Source organism: Protopterus annectens, chromosome 2.part1 (genome assembly GCF_019279795.1).
Source record: "Protopterus annectens isolate FY-2018-M chromosome 2.part1, PAN1.0, whole genome shotgun sequence".
Lineage (NCBI taxonomy): Eukaryota > Metazoa > Chordata > Ceratodontiformes > Protopteridae > Protopterus > Protopterus annectens.
The window spans coordinates 1,487,441,543-1,487,463,641 of NC_056729.1; the positions used below are offsets into that span (position 1 = coordinate 1,487,441,543).

Below are 22,099 nucleotides of genomic sequence, written 5' to 3' on the forward strand. Positions count from 1 at the left end.
GGTATTCCTCACACCTGGAAGATCTGTTATTTCCCTGTCATGCTCACACTGAAGGTCATTATTGCACTTAGAAACGATTTACATTTTTACTTTTTTTTAGCATTTAATTAGTATAGGAAAAGTATTTATCTTTGTATCAAGTAGATGTAATTCCATGTCACTGTTGCAACATTCATAACCTAAGAGATATCCTGCCAAGGACACCCCAACATTCTGGCAAGTATACCAAAGCCTTTATTACTTATAGATGCCATATGTTTTTGTATTTTGTACTTTGTATGTTTAGTTTTGATACCCTCTTCTCTTTGGAATATTTTTTTACCATGTTATTTACCTTTATTTTTGTTTTTTTCTTTTGGAGCCTTACTTCTCGAGTCTCTCCTGAAAAAGGGATATTTGCACAGTCAGACTAACCCAATCAACAAATGTCAAATAAATAAATATGTTACACTTACGATCCCCACACAAGGTGTAAGGTATAATAGTGACATACAGACGCACGCCTTCAGAACTTCTTTGCTGCTAGTCTAAACCCCTTCTTTGAACATCAGTTTGAACACACTTCTGCTTTTTCAGTTACCAAGCCATGTTTCAGATAAGTGCTCTGTTGTTTTTTCTACGTATCTTTCTTTTTTATTTAGTGCTTTTTGGGTTCATGTCATCCAGAAAGGGAAAATTTCAGTGTGGGAGGCAGATTCCCCATAAAGACTGTCACAACCAATGTCTTTTCTGTATTGTGCTTCCCATGACCATACACAGTGTTCTATCTGCCAGCCTTTTGTCCTCAAGACTCTACGTAGTAGTCTCTCCTCTTTATCTATACACTTTGAAGACTGTTGGCTCAAGGCACTGTAATGGAATCTTCCCATCTCGACAGTCAGATGTCTGATAAGAAAAAGGCCAAAAAAATTGGGTCTGATACAGCTGCTATCCTGCCTCCCCAAAACTTCTCTCTTGAGGCTAGTGAAAGCCCAGAGAATCATCCAGTGGTTGCCTTAGATTCCTCTACCATGAAAATGTTGGAGGCTGGCCTGGATCTGACTTCTCGCTCGGCCTTGCAGGCTTTATGTACATCTTCTACTGATGTAGAGGGGGGAACATTGGCTGATTATATCTGAGGGACTGAAGAGGATTCTGCAGGTCTTTCTTAGGGAGCGATCCCTACTATGCTTACTGAGTGTCACCAGAGGTCTGACCCTCTGAGGGTGTTTCGTTCGGACATCCTGCAGAAAAAGAAACAGAAAACCAAGCATATTTCCCCTGTATTTAAGGATCCCAAACATGAATTCCAAGATTTTACTCCAGGATTGTTTAATGCTTTAATGGCTTTAAAGCCTCCTCAAGGGGTGTCTGTGCCTGCCCCTCCCTATTCTTCCACTCCTCTTAAAAGACCCAAAGAACCAGATTCTTCTGATGAACATCTGGATTCTGGAGAAGAGCTCCTGGCTTACTTTTTTTCATATTCCTTCCCCAGTTATTGCTTGCCAGTCTATGAGATACAGCTGATGCCTTCTCCAGGGCTGCTGCCTTTGGTTCCATTCTCAGGTGTTACTCCTGGCTTTGCCTGCTGACATTAAGGCCGAACTGTTGGATGCTCCTCCAGATAATACAAATTTTTTGGTACTGCTGTTTGCTGAACTTTTAAATTCTGTCCAGCATAAGGGTAAAGCCTTGCAAGAGTTGGATCATATTTTTGTTTCTCCTGTTCCTAAGTTTCAGATGAATTATTCTTCCAAATCTGATTTTGTTCATATGAAGTCTTGCCCTCTGCCTAAGGGAAAAAACGTTTCTAGACGTGTGCCTTCTACTAAATCTACTCAAACCCCTATCACCCAGAAGCTTACTTTTGAGGATAAACTGGGTTTCATTTGACAGTTTGTTTACCACTTTCATTGGCCGGGTTACCTTATCCTTCCATCTTTCCCTTGTCTTTTCCAAATTGGTTAAAGATCACAACAGACTCTTGGATTCTGTCCATTATCTGCCAGGGATATTTCATGAATTGGAAAACCCTTCCTCCCTTTTTGGGCATCCCTCAACCTCCTCAGGAATAACTTCCTCCTTTCTCAGAGATGCCTCATTCTCTTTTGGTCTGGGGCATCAGTCAAGCTGTGCCTCCTGCCCAGGTAGGGTGTTTTTTATTCAAGAATGGCTTTGGTTCACAGAAAGGAGGGCACTTAGACACCAATTTTGGATCTTTACCTGCTCAACACCTTTCTCAAGATTCCTTCCTTTTGAATGTTGTTTCTTTAGATTCTATTTCCCTTTATTCTACCCCAGGCCTTTCTGGTCTCTCTGGCTTTCAGGGATACCTACTTTCATATCCCCAGCCATCCCCTTTGCAGGAAATTTTTATGTTTCTGTTTTTCTTCCTTGCATTTTCAGTAATCTGCTTTGCCATTTGGCCTCCCTACTGCCCCCAAGGGTATTCACCAAATGCCTTGCTTATGTCATTGCCTTTTACAGGATGAGAGAAGTACAGATCTTTCCCTGTCTGGATGATCTGCTCATTCAGGCTTCTTCCCCGGCACTCTGTTTTAGGATCTCCAGTTTACTATTTTCCTGTTGTACAGTTTGGGGTTCACCATAAACTTCCAGAAATCAACTCTAATGCCTTCTCAGGATCATATTTTCCTCTGTTGTAGGCTTCGGACCATCCCCATGCTGGCATTTCTGCCTGCCCCCAAGGCCCTGTCTCTCTCTGCCTTTTTCCAGTTTTTTTCTTCCCCTGGCTTCAGTCATGACCAGGGAATTTCTCAGGAGCCCCAGATTCATGGAATCCACCATTCCCATGCTTCCTCTGTCCAGACTCCACGTAAAAAAGCATCAGTGATACCTCATTTCAGTGTGGGTCTAGCATTGCCAACCCCTGAACTTCTCAATACCTTTCCTTCTCTGTCTCGAGCTTGAGCTTCAGTGGCGGATACCTCTATTTTCCCTCAACCCGGGGCTTTCTTTCCAAGCTCCAGTCCTGACTCAAGACCTTTTTACAGATGCCTCAGATAGGGGATGGGGGCCTCCCTCATCTGTCTCCAAGTTCAGGGTCTCTGTCCCCTTCATCAGAGATCAGATGACATCAGTATAAAGGAGATGAGAGCTTTCCTTCTAGGTCTTCAAGCTTTACATTCCCTCTTTCATTCGGGGCCCATGTACATTTTCACAGACAACACCACAGTGATGTAGTATGTCAGTAAGCAAGGGGGGTACAAGGTCCTTTCTTTTTTGCAGACTAGTTCTTTAGGTCTGGAATCTAGCTGTCTAGTGTCAAATGATTCTTCAAGCAGTTTACATTCCCTCAGAGCACAATCTATTGGCAGACTCTTTGAGCAAGTTCAGCACACAAACTTACTGATGGATGATTCACAGATCCATTGGTGGTGTATTCCTCAGGCAGATCTTTTTGCCTCCTCTCTGAAAAGCTTCCTCTGTTATGTTCCAAAGTCCCAAGTCCTCTGGCTTGGAAAATGGATGCCCTGTCTTTTCCTTGGTAGGGGATATTTCTATATGCCTTCCCTCCGCTCTCCTTCCTCTTTTACCACAAGTGTTGCATAAAATCGGGCAGGACTCTCCTGGAATCTTGCTAGTGACTCCCTTTTGGCCCAAACAGCATTGGTTCCCCCTTCTTTCTCACTCGGCCAGGGGCAATCACCACAAGTTACCTCACTGTGTGGATCTTTTCACACAAAACAACGGTTCTGTTATCCATACTCACTTATCCACTCTTCAACTGATGCTGTGGGTGATAAGGTTTTGATCTTTTTTAGGCACCTTTATTCTGAGGGCATACTTTGGATCCTGCAGGATGCCAGGAAACCTGCTATCAGGAAATCATACATGTCCATTGGAAAATATTTTCTGTCTGTTGCCTCTGTCACCATTAGGATCCCTTATCTGTGGAGGTTCCTCTGGTTCTCTTTTACTTGTTTAATCTGCTCCATTCTGGGTTAGCATATTCTCCAGGTAAAGCTCACCTGTGAGCAGTTTCTGCTAGTCTGGCCTTGACTCTGCCTCTGGCCTCTAAATTTGAGGTCAAGCAATTTTTGAAAGACGTCCTTCATATTAGGCCTCCCAGGAAGCAAATTTTGCTGTTATGGGACCTTAGTTTTTTACTTGAAATTTTGACTGAGTCTCCTTTTGACCCTGCTTCTTTAGCTTCCTTACAACATTGTACTAGGAAGACTTTTCTTTTTTTCACTCTCACTTCAGCCAGTGAGTGTTTGAACTTCAGGCTGTCATGGCTGTTCTCTTAATTTTCCACAGAGGCAGGGTGTCTTTTCATATTAACCCTTCTGTTATGGCCAAGGTGGTCATTGAGTTGCCCCTTAATCGGTCTGTTCATCTGTCTTCCTTTTTTCCTTATCTGCAGTCTGACAGTGAGAATACTCTTCACACCTTGGATTTGCATAGACAGGTTGGATATTATTTGGATAAAACTAAAGTTTTATGCAAATCTGATCAACTTTTTTGTTTCCTTTCATCCCAGGTCCTTGGGTTTAGCTGTTTCTAAGCAAACCATCTCTCCCTGGATTTCTAAGGCCATTTCCTTTTGTTATTCTTTCAATGGTAAATGTCTTTCATCATCAAAGGCTCATTCTGTCAGAGCTATTGCCTCTCCTGGTGCTTTTTTCAAGGGCCTGGATAACAGTTCCATGCTTGGCTACTACTTGTTCCTCTGTTTGTACTTTAACTATACATTACAAGTTGGGTGCTATTTCCAGGGCCCAAGCTGGCTTTCCCAGGACTACGCTGCTGCATGGGTTTCTGGAGGGCTTTTCTATGCTGTCCTAATCCCAGGCTTCCTCTTACGTGTTTGTACTTCCCATTAAGTTATGAATACTGCAACAGTGATATGGATGGATATAGTACAGTTATGTAAAATCTTCACAGCAGATGTCCTTTTATTCACTGTTGCAGTTTTCGCTCCCTCAATGCTGGCCCCTCTGCTCTAGCCTGTTCTTTCATTCCTTTCTGGTCGTGGGGCTCTTCTTGTTTTTCTCCTTCTGAATGCACATGTTTTTCCTTCTCCCTAAGGTCATTCAGTTCCTCCAGGGGCTTTTTCAGTTCTCAGTGAGTGCATCTGTACATCACCTTCATGCCCTATGCCTTGCATGGGAAGCATACGTGTGACGTACAACACCTACAAGCAATAAAGGCTTTGGTATACTGGCCAGACATTGGACTATTCTTGGAAGGAGATTTAGGTTATGAATACTGAAACAATGAAGAGAAGGCCATCAAGTGTTATGGTAGCATTTTATGCAACTGTACTTTCCTCAGCCAGGTACCAATGTATTGGAAAACCGATTTTGAAATGTTAACTTACACTTTCTTGGAAATGTTTCTGTTACAGTTAGTGCTGTGTTAAAATAAGAATACTGGTTCTTGTTCTTAAGAGTTAAAAACCAAATGCAGGGTGCAAAATGAAGCACAAACTCAACCAAAAAATAAAATAATAATGTATACAGAGAGCCTTGTTGGTAAAATCCACTTTTTAATTAACAAAAACAACCAAGTATTGAATGCTTTCATCCCAAACCACAGTAAGGACTTCATCAGAGTACAATTTAACACTAAGGATTTTAAGTACATCCCAACGATTCCTGATTGGCCCCTAGTCCACCAATAAAGGTGTCTTTCCAGTCATGTGATCAATAATAACTTAAACTAAATATAAAGAATTAATAACCCATAATCAAGAAGAGGAGGAGGAGTGTCAGGGCAGCACCAAGGATCAAGTGGTGGAAATTGAAAAAGGGTAATTGTGAGGTGGAGTTCAGGGATGAGTTAAGGCAGGCACTGGGTGGCAGTGAAGAGTTACCAAATAGCTGGGTAACTACAGCAGAGCTAGTAAGGGAGATGGCTAGAAAGGTGCTTGGTATCACATCTGGACAGAGGAAGGATGACAAGGAGACATGGTGGTGGAATGAGGAAGTACAGGAGAGTGTACAGAGAAAGAGGTTGGCAAAGAATAAGTGGAATTGTCAGAGAGATGAAGAAAGTAGACAGGAGTATAAGGAGATGAGGTGCATGGCAAAGAGAGAGGTGGCGAAGGCTAATGATAAGGCATATGAAGAGTTGTATGAAAGGTTGGACACTAAGGAGGGAGAAAAGGACCTGTACCGATTGGCTAGACAGGGGGACTGAGCTAGGAAAGATGTGCAGCAGGTAAAGGTGATAAAGGATAATGAGGGAAACATACTCACAAGCGAAGAGAGTGTGTTGAGGAGATGGAAAGAGTACTTTGAGGGGTTGATGAATGAAGAGAATGAGATGGAGAGAAGGTTGGATGATGTAGGGATAGTGAATCATGAAGTACAATGGATTAGCAAGGAGGAAGTAAGGATAGCTATGAAGAGAATGAAGAATGGAAAGGCTGTTGGCCCAGATGACATACCTGTGGAAGCATGGAGTTGTTTAGATGCAATGGCAGTGGAGTTTTTAACCAAATTGTTTAATGATATCTTGGAAAGTGAGAGGATGCCTGAGGAATGGAGAAAAAGTGTTTTGGTACCGATTTTTAGGAATAAGGGTGATGTGCAGAGCTGTAGTAACTACAGAGGGATAAAATTGATCAGTCACAGCATGAAGTTATGGGAAAGAGTAGTGGAAGCAAGGTTAAGAAGGGACGTGATGATTAGTGATCAGCAGTATGGTTTCATGCCAGGAAAGAGCACTACAGATGCGATCTTTGCTCTGAGAGTGTTGATGGAGAAGTACAGAGAATGTCGGAAGGAGTAGCATTGTGTTTTTGCAGACTTAGAGAAAGCATATGACCGGGTGCCTAGAGAGGAGTTGTGGTATTGTATGAGGAAGTCTGGAGTGTCAGAAAAGTATGTAAGGGTAGTACAGGATATGTACGAGGGTAGTGTGACAGCGGTGAGGTCTGCGGTGGGAGTGACGGATGCGTTTAAGGTGGAGGTGGGGTTACATCAAGGATCAGCTCTGAGCCCTTTCTTATTTGCAATGGTGATGGACAGGTTGACAGACGAGATCAGACAGGAGTCCCAGTGGACTATGATGTTTGCAGATGACATTGTGATCTGTAGTGAGAGTAGGGAACAGGTGGAGGAGACCCTAGAGAGATGGAGATATGCTCTAGAGAGAAGAGGAATGAAGGTCAGCAGGACTAAGACAGAATATATGTGTGTGAATGAGAGGGAGGATAGAGGAAAGGTGAGGATGCAAGGAGTAGAGGTGGTGAAGGTGAACGAGTTTAAATACTTGGGGTCAGTAGTTCAGAGTAATGATGTGTGTGGAAGAGAGGTGAAAAAGAGAGTACAGGCAGGATGGAGTTGGTGGAGAAGAGTGTCAGGAGTGATTTGTGACAGACGAGTACCTGTAAGAGTGAAAGGGAAGGTCTACAAGAAGGTAGTGAGACCAGCTATGTTATGTGGGTTGGAGACAGTGGCATTGACAAAAAGGCAGGAGTTTGAGCTGGATGTGGCAGAATTGAAGATGTTAAGATTTGCACTGGGTGTGATGAGGGTGGACAGGATTAGGAATAAGTATATTAGTGGGTCAGCCCAGGTTGGAAGGTTTGGAGACAAAGCCAGAGAGGCAAGATTACATTGATTTGGACATGTGCTGAGGAGGGATGCTGAGTATATTGGGACAAAGATGCTAAGGATGAAGCTACCAGGTAACAGGAAAAGAGGAAGGCCTAAGATAAGGTTTATGGATGTGGTGAGAGAGGACATGCAGGTGGTTGGTGTGACAGAGCAAGATGCAGAGGACAGGAAGAAATGGAAACAGGTGATCTGCTGTGGCGACCCCTAATGGGAACAGCCGAAAGAAGATGATGAATATCTTAAGCATAGCATCTCTAAAAATGCATGTATTTTACCATCAAGACTCTCTATAAACATTATTATTTTATTTTTGTTAGAAGAGTTAATCATGAAACATTAACTATTAAAGACCTGGTTTGAGCAGTGGTATAGCTGTTAAGAAACACTCAGAATGAAACCTTAAATGTACCTCTGTTAAGTAAACAGTTTGATTTGACTATCTTCTTGTAGTTTTACATGTCTGCGGTGTTTATTATGTTATTTTTTTACTTTATCATAGAATTTGAGAACTTGTTTATTTAAGTATACATAGGAAGTTTGTCTACCAAGTCTTGCAGCCATTGCTCTTTGCCAGTTCCCACAGTTGAACTCTTTGAATTGCAATTTATTGGTTTTAAGAGGTTTAGATAGTTTGAAGAAAAAGGTTGCTTGCTTATGGTCTAACTTAATACCACTGGAGCTGGCGTCTTCATTTCTTCTTCACGGTGGAGATATTGCAGTTAAATTAAATATTTGTATTTAGTAATTATGTTGCTCAGAGTGAAGACTTGTTTGACTAGGAGTTAATTTATTATCACCTAGCTGTGGATGCATTTTTTGATTGCATTGTCTTTTTGCAGGTCACCATTAAAAGTAATCAAAGGCTATATCAGAATATCTAATTTTTAGTAGACACCTGCTGTCCATCTCTGCAGTTGACAGGACTGACTCATATTTAAGAGTTGAAAAACTGCAAAAAACATGTTAATATTATTTTGATTTTACTCTTTGCTGCCTTAGTTCTTAATGCCATTATCCTAAACGCTAGACCTTTTAGAGACAGAAACTCCTGACATTATTACTGATACTGTGCAATTTCTGTTTAGGTGGCAATTGTTGCTGTTAATGTTCTCGGTGATCCTGTAGACTACAATGAAGTCAACAACTTTGTAAGTATGAAAAATTCTCTGTTTCTTTGGGTTTTTCATTAACATTAAATCTTTATGGGTCCTGCTGCTGAGGTTGTTTTTTACTTTCTTGTCCATGTGTAAGGGCTGTCATTTGCCTTCTCAAGGATCAGCTCCATTTCACTCTTTTTATGGATCATCCTTCATAGTGGGACTAGCAAAACTCTTGTCACTTATTCCACTGTGGAATAGATCAAGGTTCGAGGGAAGTCTGTCTTGCTACTTGTAGTTTGTGAATAGATTTATGTTCATTTTGAACCATCTTCCAGCAGGATTAAACATACAAGTTAATAAATGTATGTGTTTATATACATATGTATCTGTTTTTTATATATATAGATATTTGCATATGTAGAGCTCTCTCTATGTGTGTGTATATATATTTATGTGAATGTGTGTGTGTGTATGTATATATATATATATATATATATATATATATATATATATATATATATATGAATGTGTGTGTGTGTGTATATATAAATATATATATACACACACACACACATATATACACACAGTGTATATTTTATGTATACATATATGTGTGTGTGTGTATATATATATATATATATATATATATATATATATATATATTTATTTTACATTTCTTAACTGGGAAATTCCGACTGGACCAGATCCATTTTCAGCAGAGGCCTGGGGAGAAAAGATCCGGCATCAAGTTATACAAATACAGTACATCCAGCATAATACACAAAGCAGGTTACATCATGTATGCTGAGCATAGTAATATATCAAGAAATTAAACACTCCGGATAAAAGAAGATATAGAACATAGGTAAAAGAATGTCAGTTACAGTACATCCAGCATACTACACAAAACAGGTTACATCATGTATGCTGAGCATAGTAATACAACAAGAAATTAATAAAACACTCCAGGTAAAAGAAGATATAGAACATAGGTAAAAGGACAATGTCAGTTATACATTGGTAAGAGAAGAAAATATATCAAGTAAGATTCTACAGTTAAAAGTACCCTTTCAGATCACCAAGCCTACAGGGGATCATAAATCCAGCATGTGATCAGAGAGCAGTTTGGGGAGTTAATAGCAGTGTGGGTAGGGTTATGTGATACAAGGGCATAACCAGGTACTAAGAAGATGCGATTTGAGGGAGTTTTTGAATATGGATGTGGAGGGGGCAGTGGACACGGATAGGGGAAGAGAGTTCCAATTTCTGGCAACGGTGTGGGAGTAGAGCACTTTCCCTGCATTATTGTTAGCCTTGGTGATGAAGAGGAGAGATTGTTCACTAGATCATAGGTACCGATTTGCAGTATAGACAGTAAGTAGGTTGGATAATGAGGGGGTTTTTTTCAGGATATTTGAGAATATTGTAGGCTGTGCCCAGCTGGTGATAGTTAAGTAGCTGTGGTAGCTCAAGCCATTTTAGTTCTTTTACTGCAGTACAGTGATGGGTTCTATAGGTTGAGTTAGTAGCAAGCTTTGCTATTTTATTGTAGTATGATTCTGGTTTGTCTAGGTCACATTGTCTGATTTGGGTAAAGACTGGTGCTGCGTATAATAGAGTTGAGAGGAGGCGGCCTTGTGCAAGAGTGACTCCTGCTTTTTGTGAGAGAAAGGACTTGTGCCTGTATAGGGAGCCTAGCTTTTTGTGTGCTAGTTTTATGGTATATGAGATGTGAACATCAAAGTGGAGATTATTGTCTATTTCAATGCCCAGAAGTTTGGTGTGGTTAGAAGGGGAGATGTTGGTGCCTTCCTTAGATGTTATGGTAAAGGAGAGTTTTTTTTCCCCCTGGGGATAATATTTCTACACTTGAACACATCCTTTCCTGGCTCTCCAGTAACATTAATAACGAAACCATAATCCTAGGAGACGTGAACATTAACTGGGCCAGCATTCAGTCTCCAACAAACTCCGTTAACATCAACCTCTACAATTTCTCTCAACTAATCAGTTCCATAACTCGCCCTACTAAAAATCTCTCCAATGGAAGTATACTGGATTGGATCCTTGTCTCCCATCCTCACTATTTCTCCAACAGTGGCACTCTTCCCGATCCCCTTAGTGACCACATACCCATCTTCACCCACCGACTTCCCTCAATCTTACAACGAACCCATAACTATATTACTATTCGTGACCAAAAAAACTTCAACCCAACAACCTTAACGAACTCTTTACAGGCAATTAATTGGAATTGTTTAAAAACACTACCACTAGACATTGCAGTCTCCCACTTTAACTCAATATTTTTAAAATTATTAGACTCCCAGGCTCCCTTAAGGACAAAGAGAATAAAAATGAAATCAGCACCCTGGCTTTCTTGCTATCATGAGACATAGAGATAAAGTCTGGGCACGCTACCAGAAAAACAAGACACCACTGCTCCTCAATGACTATAAAATGCTTCGAAATAAAGTAAAAAAACTCATCACTTCAGATCGACAAAACTACTTCTCTACACTCCAAAACCATAATAAAAACAACCCTCAGAAATTCTGGAAAGGCATCTCTAGTCTCCTACACCCTAGTAAACCAGATACTCCCTCCCCAGACTCAAATGCTCCTGAATTAGTTTTGGCCACTCAATTTAACTCCTTTTTTATTGACTCTATTTCCAAATTGACTTCTTCATTCTCCAACACCACCACACTAGCCAATACTCCCTTCCCACCCCACTCACACTCTATCTCTGACTACTACTACTCCCCATTCCCCATCTACTAAATCCTCTACCTCCTCCTCTACACAAACTTCTTCCTCATCTCTACCACCCCTAATTCCCCCTCTCCTGACTCCCCCCCTATTCTCATTAAAACCCATACCTACATCTACTATAAAGAAACTCCTTCGGAAATTGAAGCCATGTACCAACGCTCCTGATAATATCCCTTCTTACTTTCTTAGTATAGCTGCAGAATATCTTGCCTACCCCATTAGCATCTTAATAAACCGTTCCATACAAGAATCTACAGTACCTCAAATCTGGAAACAGGCCTTTATCATACCTCTACACAAAGGTGGTAACAATAACAATATAACAAATTTCCGCCCCATAGCTCTCCTGTCACCTATCTCTAAGATCCTAGAAAAATGTGTCCAACTTCAACTCCTTCCATATCTCCTAGATAATCACCTTATAACTCCCACACAACATGGATTCAGACCAAACCATAGCACCATGACAGCCCTCCTCTCCTTCCTTGAAATTGTAAATAAAGCTCGAGATTCTGGCCAATTTGTTTCTACCCTACTTGACCTCTCTAAAGCCTTTGATACTATATCACATAGCCTGCTTTTAGCTAAGCTCTCTGAACTTAATCTATCTCCCTCCTCCTTGAACTGGTTCTCTAGCTACCTATCTAACAGAAACCAAGCAGTAAAATGGAAGAAAGCCACCTCTTCATTTCTTAGGACTCCTACAGGAGTTCCACAAGGCTCCATACTGGGTCCCTTCTCTTTAATATATTTATAAACAATTTCCACAAATCTATCCCACTCTCAAACATCATCCAATACGCAGATGATTCAACAATCATCTGTTCTGCCACTTCTATTGCTAAACTTCAAAAACTAACTCAAGATGCCTTCTCTACCACTGAGCAATGGATGCTAAGTAACCATCTAGCTCTTAATGCTTCCAAGACCAAACTAATGATATTTACTCCTTCTAAAGTTACTCCTTTTGATATGAATACATTCTCAATCACTAGTCAAAACAACTCACCTCTAGAAATAGTGTCACAGACTAAGTTACTTGGGGTCCAAATTGACAACCAACTTAAATTTAACTCCCACCTACAACTAAATATCAAAACCCATCAAAAACTAGGCATGCTTTACAGACAGAATCCCTACCTCACTCCTGCCACTAAAATCACTCTCTCTACTTCCTTCCTTATCCCCTCCCTTCTCTATGGTGCACCACTCCTAACTAATCTTCAGTCCTCTTTAAAAAAACAGCTTTCCTGCTGCTATAACAAAATCGCAAAATTCGCCACTAGCCATAAATCCTCCACCCATCATTGTTCCTCCCTCCAGAAACATCAATGGCTAGAACTTCCAAATCAACTAACCTACACCCAACTAACTCTAGCCCATAAGCTTATTCTCAACCCCTCCCTCTGTCCAGCCCTTTCATCAGCCTTTAAAATGCACCAACCCAATAGAGTATTAAGGTCAAACAATCAAAACCTACTAGAAGTGCATAAACCTACACATCCCCCAGGCAAAAACCTTCTATCCTTCAGCCTAGCTCGACACTGGAACTCCCTACCACCATCCATTCGTACCACCATTAACCACTCTACCTTCAAAAAATCTCTTCACTCACATCTAACATCACAGTGGGAATGCTCTTGCTCCCACCCTACATAACTAATCCTGTCTTCTCACCTCCCCTGCTTCTTCCTGCTTCTACTCTACTCTTTCTATATAATTGTATAGAATGGACTAGACAAGCTTTTAGTTTACTTCCCCAACTATGCAACATCCTTTAGTGTGACGTTGTGCCTTTCCACAGTGTGAATGATTCCTCTCGAATTGTGTAATTGCTTTATTTGCTGTAGTATTGTTGTATATCCTTATCAATCTGTATTAATTGTTGTATTTGGACTATTTTATTTTAAATATTTGCCTTTCTCATTTGTATAACTATCATTACTACCTGCTGTACCTATATTGCTACTGTTTCATGTATATTTTTGCCTGTTTTGGAGCTTTTCTCCCCAGGACTCCATTGAAAACGGGTTCTTTATGGCCCAATGGACTATCCTGGTAAACCAACTGCAATAAATAAAATAAATAAATAAAATTTTTATCTATTAGGGGTAAATAGTAGCAGTTTTGTCTTTTTGGGATTTAGAATTAGTTGAATACCTGATATTCATTTTTAGACTGAGTTAAAGGTATCTTGAGTGAGTGTATGTAGGGGTGGTGGGAGATGAGGCAGAGCAGATCAGGGTTGAATCATCCGCATATTGTATGAGTGTGGCATGTTATGTAGAGCTATTGATGTTATTTGTGAAAATAGAGAACAATAGTGGGCCCAGTATAGAGCCCTGTGGGACCATTATGGTGGTTGGAAGTTGTGTAGACAGAGTTCCTTTCCACTGGACTCTTTGTTGCCTGTCAGATAGGTAGCTTCTGAACCAGGCTATAGTAGAGGATGTGAAGGATAATGATGTTAGTGAGGCTAGTAGAATGGAGTGGGAGACCATATCAAATGCTTTTGAGAGGTCTAGGAAAGTGGTTGATACATATTTGTTATCATTCCTGTGAAGGTTTATATTATTAGTAAAGGATAGAAGGGCTGTGGTAGTGCTGTGATGTGGATGGAAACCGTGTTGTGTAGTAGATAGTAGATTGTGTGTGTTAAGAAATGTCATCACTTGCAAGTGGATGCATTTCTCAAGAATTTTGGATAGGGGGCAAAGGATGGCAATAGGTCGGTAGTTGGAGAATTCATAGGAGTTACCTCCTTTATGGCAAGGAATGATGTGAGATACTTTCCAGAGTTTGGGTATGTAGGATTCTAGAATGGAGCAGTTGATTAGGATTGCGATAGGATATGATGGGGAGTCACTAGCCATTTTTAGGTATGCAGCAGGTATGTTATCAGCTGCCACTGTGGTTGGCTTTAGTTTTAGGAGGAGTTTTTTGATAGTTGAGGTGGACACTGGTGATAGGCTAAAAGAGCGGGTGATGTGGGATAGGTTGGGTTGTGATTGAGGTAGACTGTTTTTGGTCATTTGACTGGACAGGGCTAAGATGGATTTAGTAAAATGGTTATTAAATTGAGAAGCTATGTCTAGGGTATTGTTAGTAGAGCTGGGTACTGGATAGTGGTTTTGCCTGGCTTTAGTAGGGAGTTAATGGCATGCCAGAATTTTTGTGGATTATTTGAATATTTCCTTTGGGCGCTAAGAAAATTGTTTTGTTTGTTTGTAAAAAAATAAATAATACAATTTTGGGTTCAGCCTTGGCCTAGTTTCTAAGCTGTTGGTAGTATTGCCTGGAGTTGTGGGTTTTGTCAGTTTTCCAGATTTTCCAGGCTTTATCTCTGGCTTTTAGTAAAGCTCTGGTGTCCCTATTTAGCCAGGATGCGTAGTTGGTTTTAACTCTGATCTTTCTGCTGGGAGCTAGACTGTTAAGGATGTTAGAGAAGGTAGTATTGAAGTAGTCTACTACCTGGTCTAACCCAAGTGTCCATAGTGGTTCCCAGTTGCAGTGGCGTAGGACAGTATTTAGGTATTATGGGGTAAGGTTACGGTCATCTCATACAAGTTTGTAGACTACTGGTTTGGGGTGATTGGAGTGTTTGTGGAGTAGGAAGGTGGGGAGATGATCACTTAGGTCTTCAGGGAGACAGCCTACTGTATAGTTTTGTTTGGGATAGTTGGTTAGTGTACCGCCCAGTATGGATTCTTTCTTTGTTTTCTTATCTATTCTAGCTGGTTCTTCAATTAATTGAGAAAACCCATATAGATTAATATGTGTAAAGGGTCTGCTGGAGTTACAGGCTGCCCAGTCAGTGTTAAGGTCTCCTAGTAGGATTGTTTCCTGAGGTAGATCGTCCTTTGTCTAGTGTAGGATGTCTTCTATTATGAGTGAGTTGTTGCCTGGAGGTATGTAGCAGCATATATTGATCTTCTTGGTCTTTCTTATGGATAGGACAGGAAATAAGACTTCAACATTTTGAAAAGTGGGTGGTGTGGTGTGCAGGAGCTGGAGGTTAAGGGTGTTTTTAAAGATAATGGCTGCTCCTCCTCCTTTCCTGTTTGTTCTATCAGATCTAAGTGTATTATACCCTGGGGGGAGAAAGTCTTTATCTTGGATACTGGTTTTAAGCCAGGTCTCTGTAATGGTAAGTACATCAGGGTTGTAGTGAGCTATGAATGCATGTAGGTCTGTTAGCTTGTTGGTAATACTTCTTATGTTGAGATTTAGGATCAGCAGGACAGATGTTTGTCTGGCTGAGAGGGGACCTGGATTTGGGTGAATGTCACCAAAGGTTAGCAGAGTTTGTAGGAGTGTCAGTATGTGTTTTTTTAATATTAATTGTTTGTGAGCTTGGTCTATGTTTGTTTTTCTTAGTGTGGTGAGATGGTGTCATTTTTGTTAGTGAGTAATATGTAATTGTAAGATTTATGATTGTGGGGCAGATGTAGAAGTGTGAGTGGGTTTGAGATGGTGAGCTAGTGTGGGTAGTGTGATAGGAGTAGTTGTGCAGTGGTAGGTCTGTTTGCAAGTAAGTTAGGAAGGTTAGTGATAGGGATGCGAGTGTGGGCAACATGATACTACTTTGAATGAGTAGTACAACAAGGATTCCTGGTTGGTTGTGTGTGAGGGTGGAAGTGTGTTGTCTGGAAATGTGTTGTTGGCAGTGGGATCAGCGTGGGATGTAATTTGATTGGAGGGTTGGGGGAGGCAGGATGAGTGTGTTGGGCTAGTTGTTAGGGAATTAGGGGTTGGACTACTGGTCAGGTGATTAGGGGTTAGAATAAAGGTAGAAGTTGTGGGGTGGGTGGGAATTGGGGGCAGGGAGAGGAGCAGAGCGGACTAACACTGACTCCAAGTGTTTCTTTAGGCTTTGGTAAGTATGTAGTGTTAGCTTAAATGTTTATATGTTAAACTGATTTTTTAACTGAATTTTTAACTGTATTTTAAACTGTATGTTTGCACGAAGTTATAGACTCTGTTATGGGCACAGAGTATAATTTTCTGACATTTTTAAAATGATATAAATTAAAGCTGGGGTTAGTTACAGATGAAACAGGAGAGGAAATGAAATGCTATTTTATAGATTTGAATATTTCTCAAAGGAAAATCGACTTTCGTTTTTTTGGGGGGTGGACACTAACTGGAGAGCATTATACAGCTGTTTCTTCCTGGTGATGTACTCATCAGTACAGTGGTTTGGTTAAGGAACTATACAGCTGAATGTGCTAATACACTCACTAACATTCGTTTAAGTTAATGCAGGTAAGGTATTTTACTGTCTAGACACTTGGAAGTTAAGCAACTACATTAGTGTTTAGTCTATTTAGTTGCAGGACAAGTGTTTGTGGGTGCCCAGTGCTCAAGAGAGAAGTTTGAAATTTCCGCTGCTTGATAGGCGCAGAGACCTGCTTGACCTGATGGGTGGTTTGAATTACTGAAAGAAAAATAGAAGAAAATTGTAAGAGAGCATTAGGTTAAGGCAGCACATACTGTATGACCAGTCAGATTGGACTTGGTTTAGCAATAGTCAATAACAAAAACATCAGGTAATGGTTATTCCTGCTTCAGCACCTGATAACATAAAATATTTTCTTATGGCAACGTACAAAAATAAAATGTAAATAATATATAAAGTAGTTCTCTACTAAATTAAACAAGATACACTTTCAATATGTTTTAACACTAGTCGATGCAGTTAGACAGAGCAGTTAAATGCAACATGTGAAGTAGCCCTTCTGGCTCTATAACAGTAAACAAGAAAAACAGAACATATCTAGGTGCATATGTGACAGCAGTTCATTAAGCAGAGTTATCTTAAGGCATCCTGCAGTGTTAAAAAATAACAGAAACAGTTAGTATAAGCTATTGTACTAAATAATTGTGTATTAAACCACAATGTACAGCATACCTTGAATGCAAATATTTACAGGAGGATGATTACACACCAGGGGAGACAAACAGCTGCTGTGGGATTTGAAAGAAAAAAACAAAATGGCACCCTGGGTTTAAATTACCTCAGGCTATCCAATACAGAACAAGAGCTGGAGGAGGGAGGAGTAAAGACTTCAGGGAAGGAGAAAGATAGCCATTGGTTAAATGAACTCTGCAGACAATCACTGTGAAGTGCAAGAGGAATAGAAACTACTCAGTGAACCTTAAGAAAAGGTATGCTACTTTATACTGTAAAATCAAGGGAAGTGCAGACATTATCTAATTTTACCCTGGCATTCTTAAATGGATATAAAATTAGAGCTGGGGTTAGTTACAGATGAAACAGGAGAGGAAATGAAATGCTATTTTATAGAGTTGAGTATTTCTCAAAAGAAAATAGACTTTTTTTTTTTGGTGGGGGGGGACACTAACTGGAGAGCATAATACAGCTGTTTCTTGCTGGTGATGGACTCATCAGTACAGTGGTTTTATTAAGGAACTATACAGCAGAATGTACTAATGCACTCATTAACATTTGTTTAAGTTAATGCAGGTAATGTATTTTACTGTCTAGACACTTGGAAGTTAAGCACATACATTAGTGTTTAGTCTCTTTAGTTGCAGGACAAGTGTTTGTGGGTGCCCAGTGCTCAAGAGAGAAGTTTGAAATTTCCATTGCTTGATATGGTGGCAAAGACCTGCTTGACCTGATGGGTGGTTTGGATTACTTGAATGCAAAAACTTACAGGAGGATGATTACATACCAGGGGAGTGAGTGTGTGTGTGTGTGTGTGTGTGTGTGTGTGTGTGTGTGTGTGTGTGTGTGTGTGTGTGTGTGTGTGTGTGTGTGTACATATATAGATAGATACCATATTTCTCTGTAAATAAAACCTAACCAGAGAATAAGGCCTAGCATGGTTTTCTAGGGTGGTCATGATATAAGCCCACCCCAAAAATAAGCCCCAGTTAAGATCGTCAACAACACACGACGGATGTGCTGAATTATAAAATAATATTATTGACACCTGTTGACAGAAGTTATCGTACTCTGCTCGCCATTTTCAGACCATTCGGATACCCAACTTCTCTTTGCAGAAAGTCATACGATTCTTTCCGTGGGAGTCCTCCACAAGTCTTACTGTAACCCTAATCCTCACTCCCACTTGACAGTTGAGATCCTTGGCCCATAAACACTGGCAAGTGTACTTTGATTGGTCAAGGTACAGACAACGAATGTAAAATGTGCCACCTGATAATGAATGGCTGTGGTGTCTTGTTAACCATTGCCATTTTGTGCTGTCACTCCTGTCTCATAAGTCTTCAGTTAACCCCCCCCCTCCAGACAAAATGAGTGCAAAAGAAAGAGCTATGCCATCGAGTAGAAGAAAGGAATCATGGAGGACTCCCGGGGAAAGAATCTGATGGCTTTATGCAAAGAGAAGATGTTAGATCTCCAAATGGTCCGAAAATGGCATGCAGCGTACAATAACCTCAGTCAACAGGCCAACGAAGGAAATGCTAAGAAGTGCAAGTGTGGTTCAGGTCGATAACCATTATTTCCTGAGCTGGAAGACATCATATGTGCGCAGAGCTGATATTCAAAGATTTGCCCTTGCAATGGCATCACAGTTAGCAATATCCCCAGAAGAATTCAAAGCATCATAACATTGGCTGTATGGCTTCCTTCAGCGATATGAACTGTCTCTAAGAAGATCAACAACACTGTTAAAGCTGGAAGATACTGAAGTTATTAAACGTGCACTTGCATTCAAGTCCTTTGTTGATGGCACCGACTTTTCTAAATACCAACTCTCCAGCATGATTGCTATGGATGAAACTGCAGTGTTTATGGGCCAAGGATCTCAAACAACAATTGGTCAGAGGAGTATCTCATCATGCTACATTCCCTCCACTGGTTACGAAAGAGCACGTTACCTGTATTTTGGCAATTTGTCTAGATGGAAAGAAAACCTCACCACTAATCATTAGAAAGGGCAAGAAAGATAAGATTGAACATATTTCAGGCATTTACATTCTTGAAACCGAAAAGGCTTGGTGCACACAAGCAGTTATAAGGAAGTGGGTCGATGTAATGCTGCCACTTGTTTTGCGAAGTGGTGAAAGATGTCTGCTAGTCTGGGATTCAGCCAGCACTCACCACGCTAAAGACATGAAGAAATTCCTTTCACAGAGAAGAATAGATCAAATAATGGTTCCTGCAGGAATGACTGCCTATCTCCAGACTCTTGATATTGCAATAAACAAGCCATTCAAGGACCATTTGCGCCTGGAACTCAGTGACTACATTGAAAATAGAATGGAGAGAAATCAGCATGGAAACTTTGTGAAGCCTAGCCTACAAGAGGTTGTGACTTGAGTGAAGAATTCATGGGATAAAATCACTGACAGCTGTGTTGCCAGTGCACTATGAGCAGGCTACTGGGACAAGCAGTGCTCATTTAAGGAGAGCTCTATTGCTAGGCATGACAGATTGGGGCCAGTGGTTCTACAGGAAATAGAGTCACAAGAAATTCAGGCTGGAATTCGGGGGTTGGAGACCTATGACAATGTTCCAGAAGAAGATGACATGACAGTAGCTGAATAACTTTTCCTTTATCGGGCAACAGAAGGGATTGCTTCTGCTTTCAGCTGCCAGCAAGCTCTTGTCAATTTTTTTGTATTAAGGTAACATTTCATTATCAAGCGGTAATTACAAAGTAAGGCCACTAGTTCCCAGACTTCATTTTTATGACTTTCCATCATTCTTCTCTTACAGTTTGGGTAAGGAATAAAGAAAGCATCACCACTCAAAAAGTGGCAGTTATTCACCTGTTTTATTCCCCTCCTCCAGTACACATGTATTGAGATTTTTCTGCACTTTGTTAAGCATGAAATATTACACTGTGAAAGCCAAGTTGTAGATATTCTGAAGATGAAATGTTTGTTGCACTTTTTATGTAGAATTCTCACAACGCGCTACCTAGAACTGTTGCCCAATAACAGAAAAGTACCAAATAAATGTCAATTTGTGTACAAGTGATGGGTAGGTATGGTGTTAAAGGAATGTAGAAGGTCAGATGGTAGTGGATTTTGCGACAAGGATGGACATGGCTGTGGTGAATATGTATTGTAACAAGAGGAAGGAACATAGGGTGACATACAAGAGTGGAGGAAGATGCACACAGGTGGATTATATCTTATGTAGGAGGGCCAGTTTGAAGGAGATTGGAGACTGTAAAGTGGTGACCGGAGAAAGTGTAGTTAGGCAGCATAGGATGGTGGTTTGTAGGATGACATTGGAGATCAAGAAGAGGAGGAGGAGGAGTGTGAGGGCAGCACCAAGGATCAAATGGTGGAAATTGAAAAAGGGTAATTGTGAGGTGGAGTTCAGGGATGAGTTAAGGCAGGCACTGGGTGGCAGTGAAGAGTTACCAAACAGCTGGGTAACTACAGCAGAGCTAGTAAGGGAGATGGCTAGAAAGGTGCTTGGTATCACATCTGGACAGAGGAAGGACGACAAGGAGACAAGGTGGTGGAATGAGGAAGTACAGGAGAGTATACAGAGAAAGAGGTTGGCAAAGAATAAGTGGGATTATCAGAGAGATGAAGAAAGTAGACAGGAGTATAAGGAGATGAGGTGCATGGCAAAGAGAGAGGTGGCGAAGGCAAAGGATAAGGCATATGAAGAGTTGTATGAAAGGTTGGACACTAAGGAGGGAGAAAAGGACCTGTACCGATTGGCTAGACAGGGGGACCGAGCTAGGAAAGATGTGTAGCAGGTAAATGTTATAAAGTACGAGGGAAAATATACTCACAAGCGAGGAAAGTGTGTTGAGGAGATGGAAAGAGTACTTTGAGGGGTTGATGAATGAAGAGAATGAAAGGGAGAGAAGGTTGGATTATGTAGGGATAGTGAATCATGAAGTGCAGTGGATTAGCAAGGAGGAAGTAAGGATAGCTATGAAGAGAATGAAGAATGGAAAGGCTGTTGGCCCAGATGACATACCTGTGGAAGCATGGAGTTGTTTAGGTGAAATGGCAGTGGAGTTTTTAACCAGATTGTTTAATGAAATCTTGGAAAGTGAGAGGATGCCTGAGGAATGGAGAAAAAGTGGTTTGGTACCGATTTTTAAGAATAAGGGTGATGTCCAGAGCTGTAGTAACTACAGAGGGATTAAATTGATCAGTCACAGCATGAAGTTATGGGAAAGAGTAGTGGAAGCAAGGTTAAGAAGGGACGTGATGATTAGTGATCAGTAGTATGGGTTTCATGCCAGGAAAGAGCACTACAGATGCGATCTTTGCTCTGAGAGTGTTGATGGAGAAGTACAGAGAATGTCAGAAGGAGTTGCATTGTGTTTTTGTAGACTTAGAGAAAGTATATGACTGGGTGCCTAGAGAGGAGTTGTGGTATTGTATGAGGAAGTCAGGAGTGTCAGAAAAGTATGTAAGAGTGGTACAGGATATGTACGAGGGTAGTGTGACAGCGGTGAGGTCTGCGGTGGGAGTGACGGATGCGTTTAAGGTGGAGGTGGGGTTAAATCAAGGATCAGCTCTGAGCCCTTTCTTATTTGCAATGGTGATGGACAGGTTGACAGACGAGATCAGACAGGAGTCCCAGTGGACTATGATGTTTGCAGTTGACATTGTGATCTGTAGTGAGAGTAGGGAACAGGTGGAGGAAACCCTGGAGAGATGGAGATATGCTCTAGAGAGAAGAGG

The 22,099-nt window shown here is 40.9% G+C and overlaps 1 protein-coding gene across 1 annotated transcript in view; it reads left to right on the forward strand.

Annotated features, from left to right (window-relative positions):
• The window catches only part of CEP104 (centrosomal protein 104), a 2,320,447-nt gene that overhangs the window by 239,241 nt on the left and 2,059,107 nt on the right, over nt 1–22,099 (forward strand). The window contains 1 exon segment of the mRNA XM_044062948.1: nt 8,654–8,716. Coding sequence (XP_043918883.1) covers nt 8,654–8,716 — 63 coding nt within the window.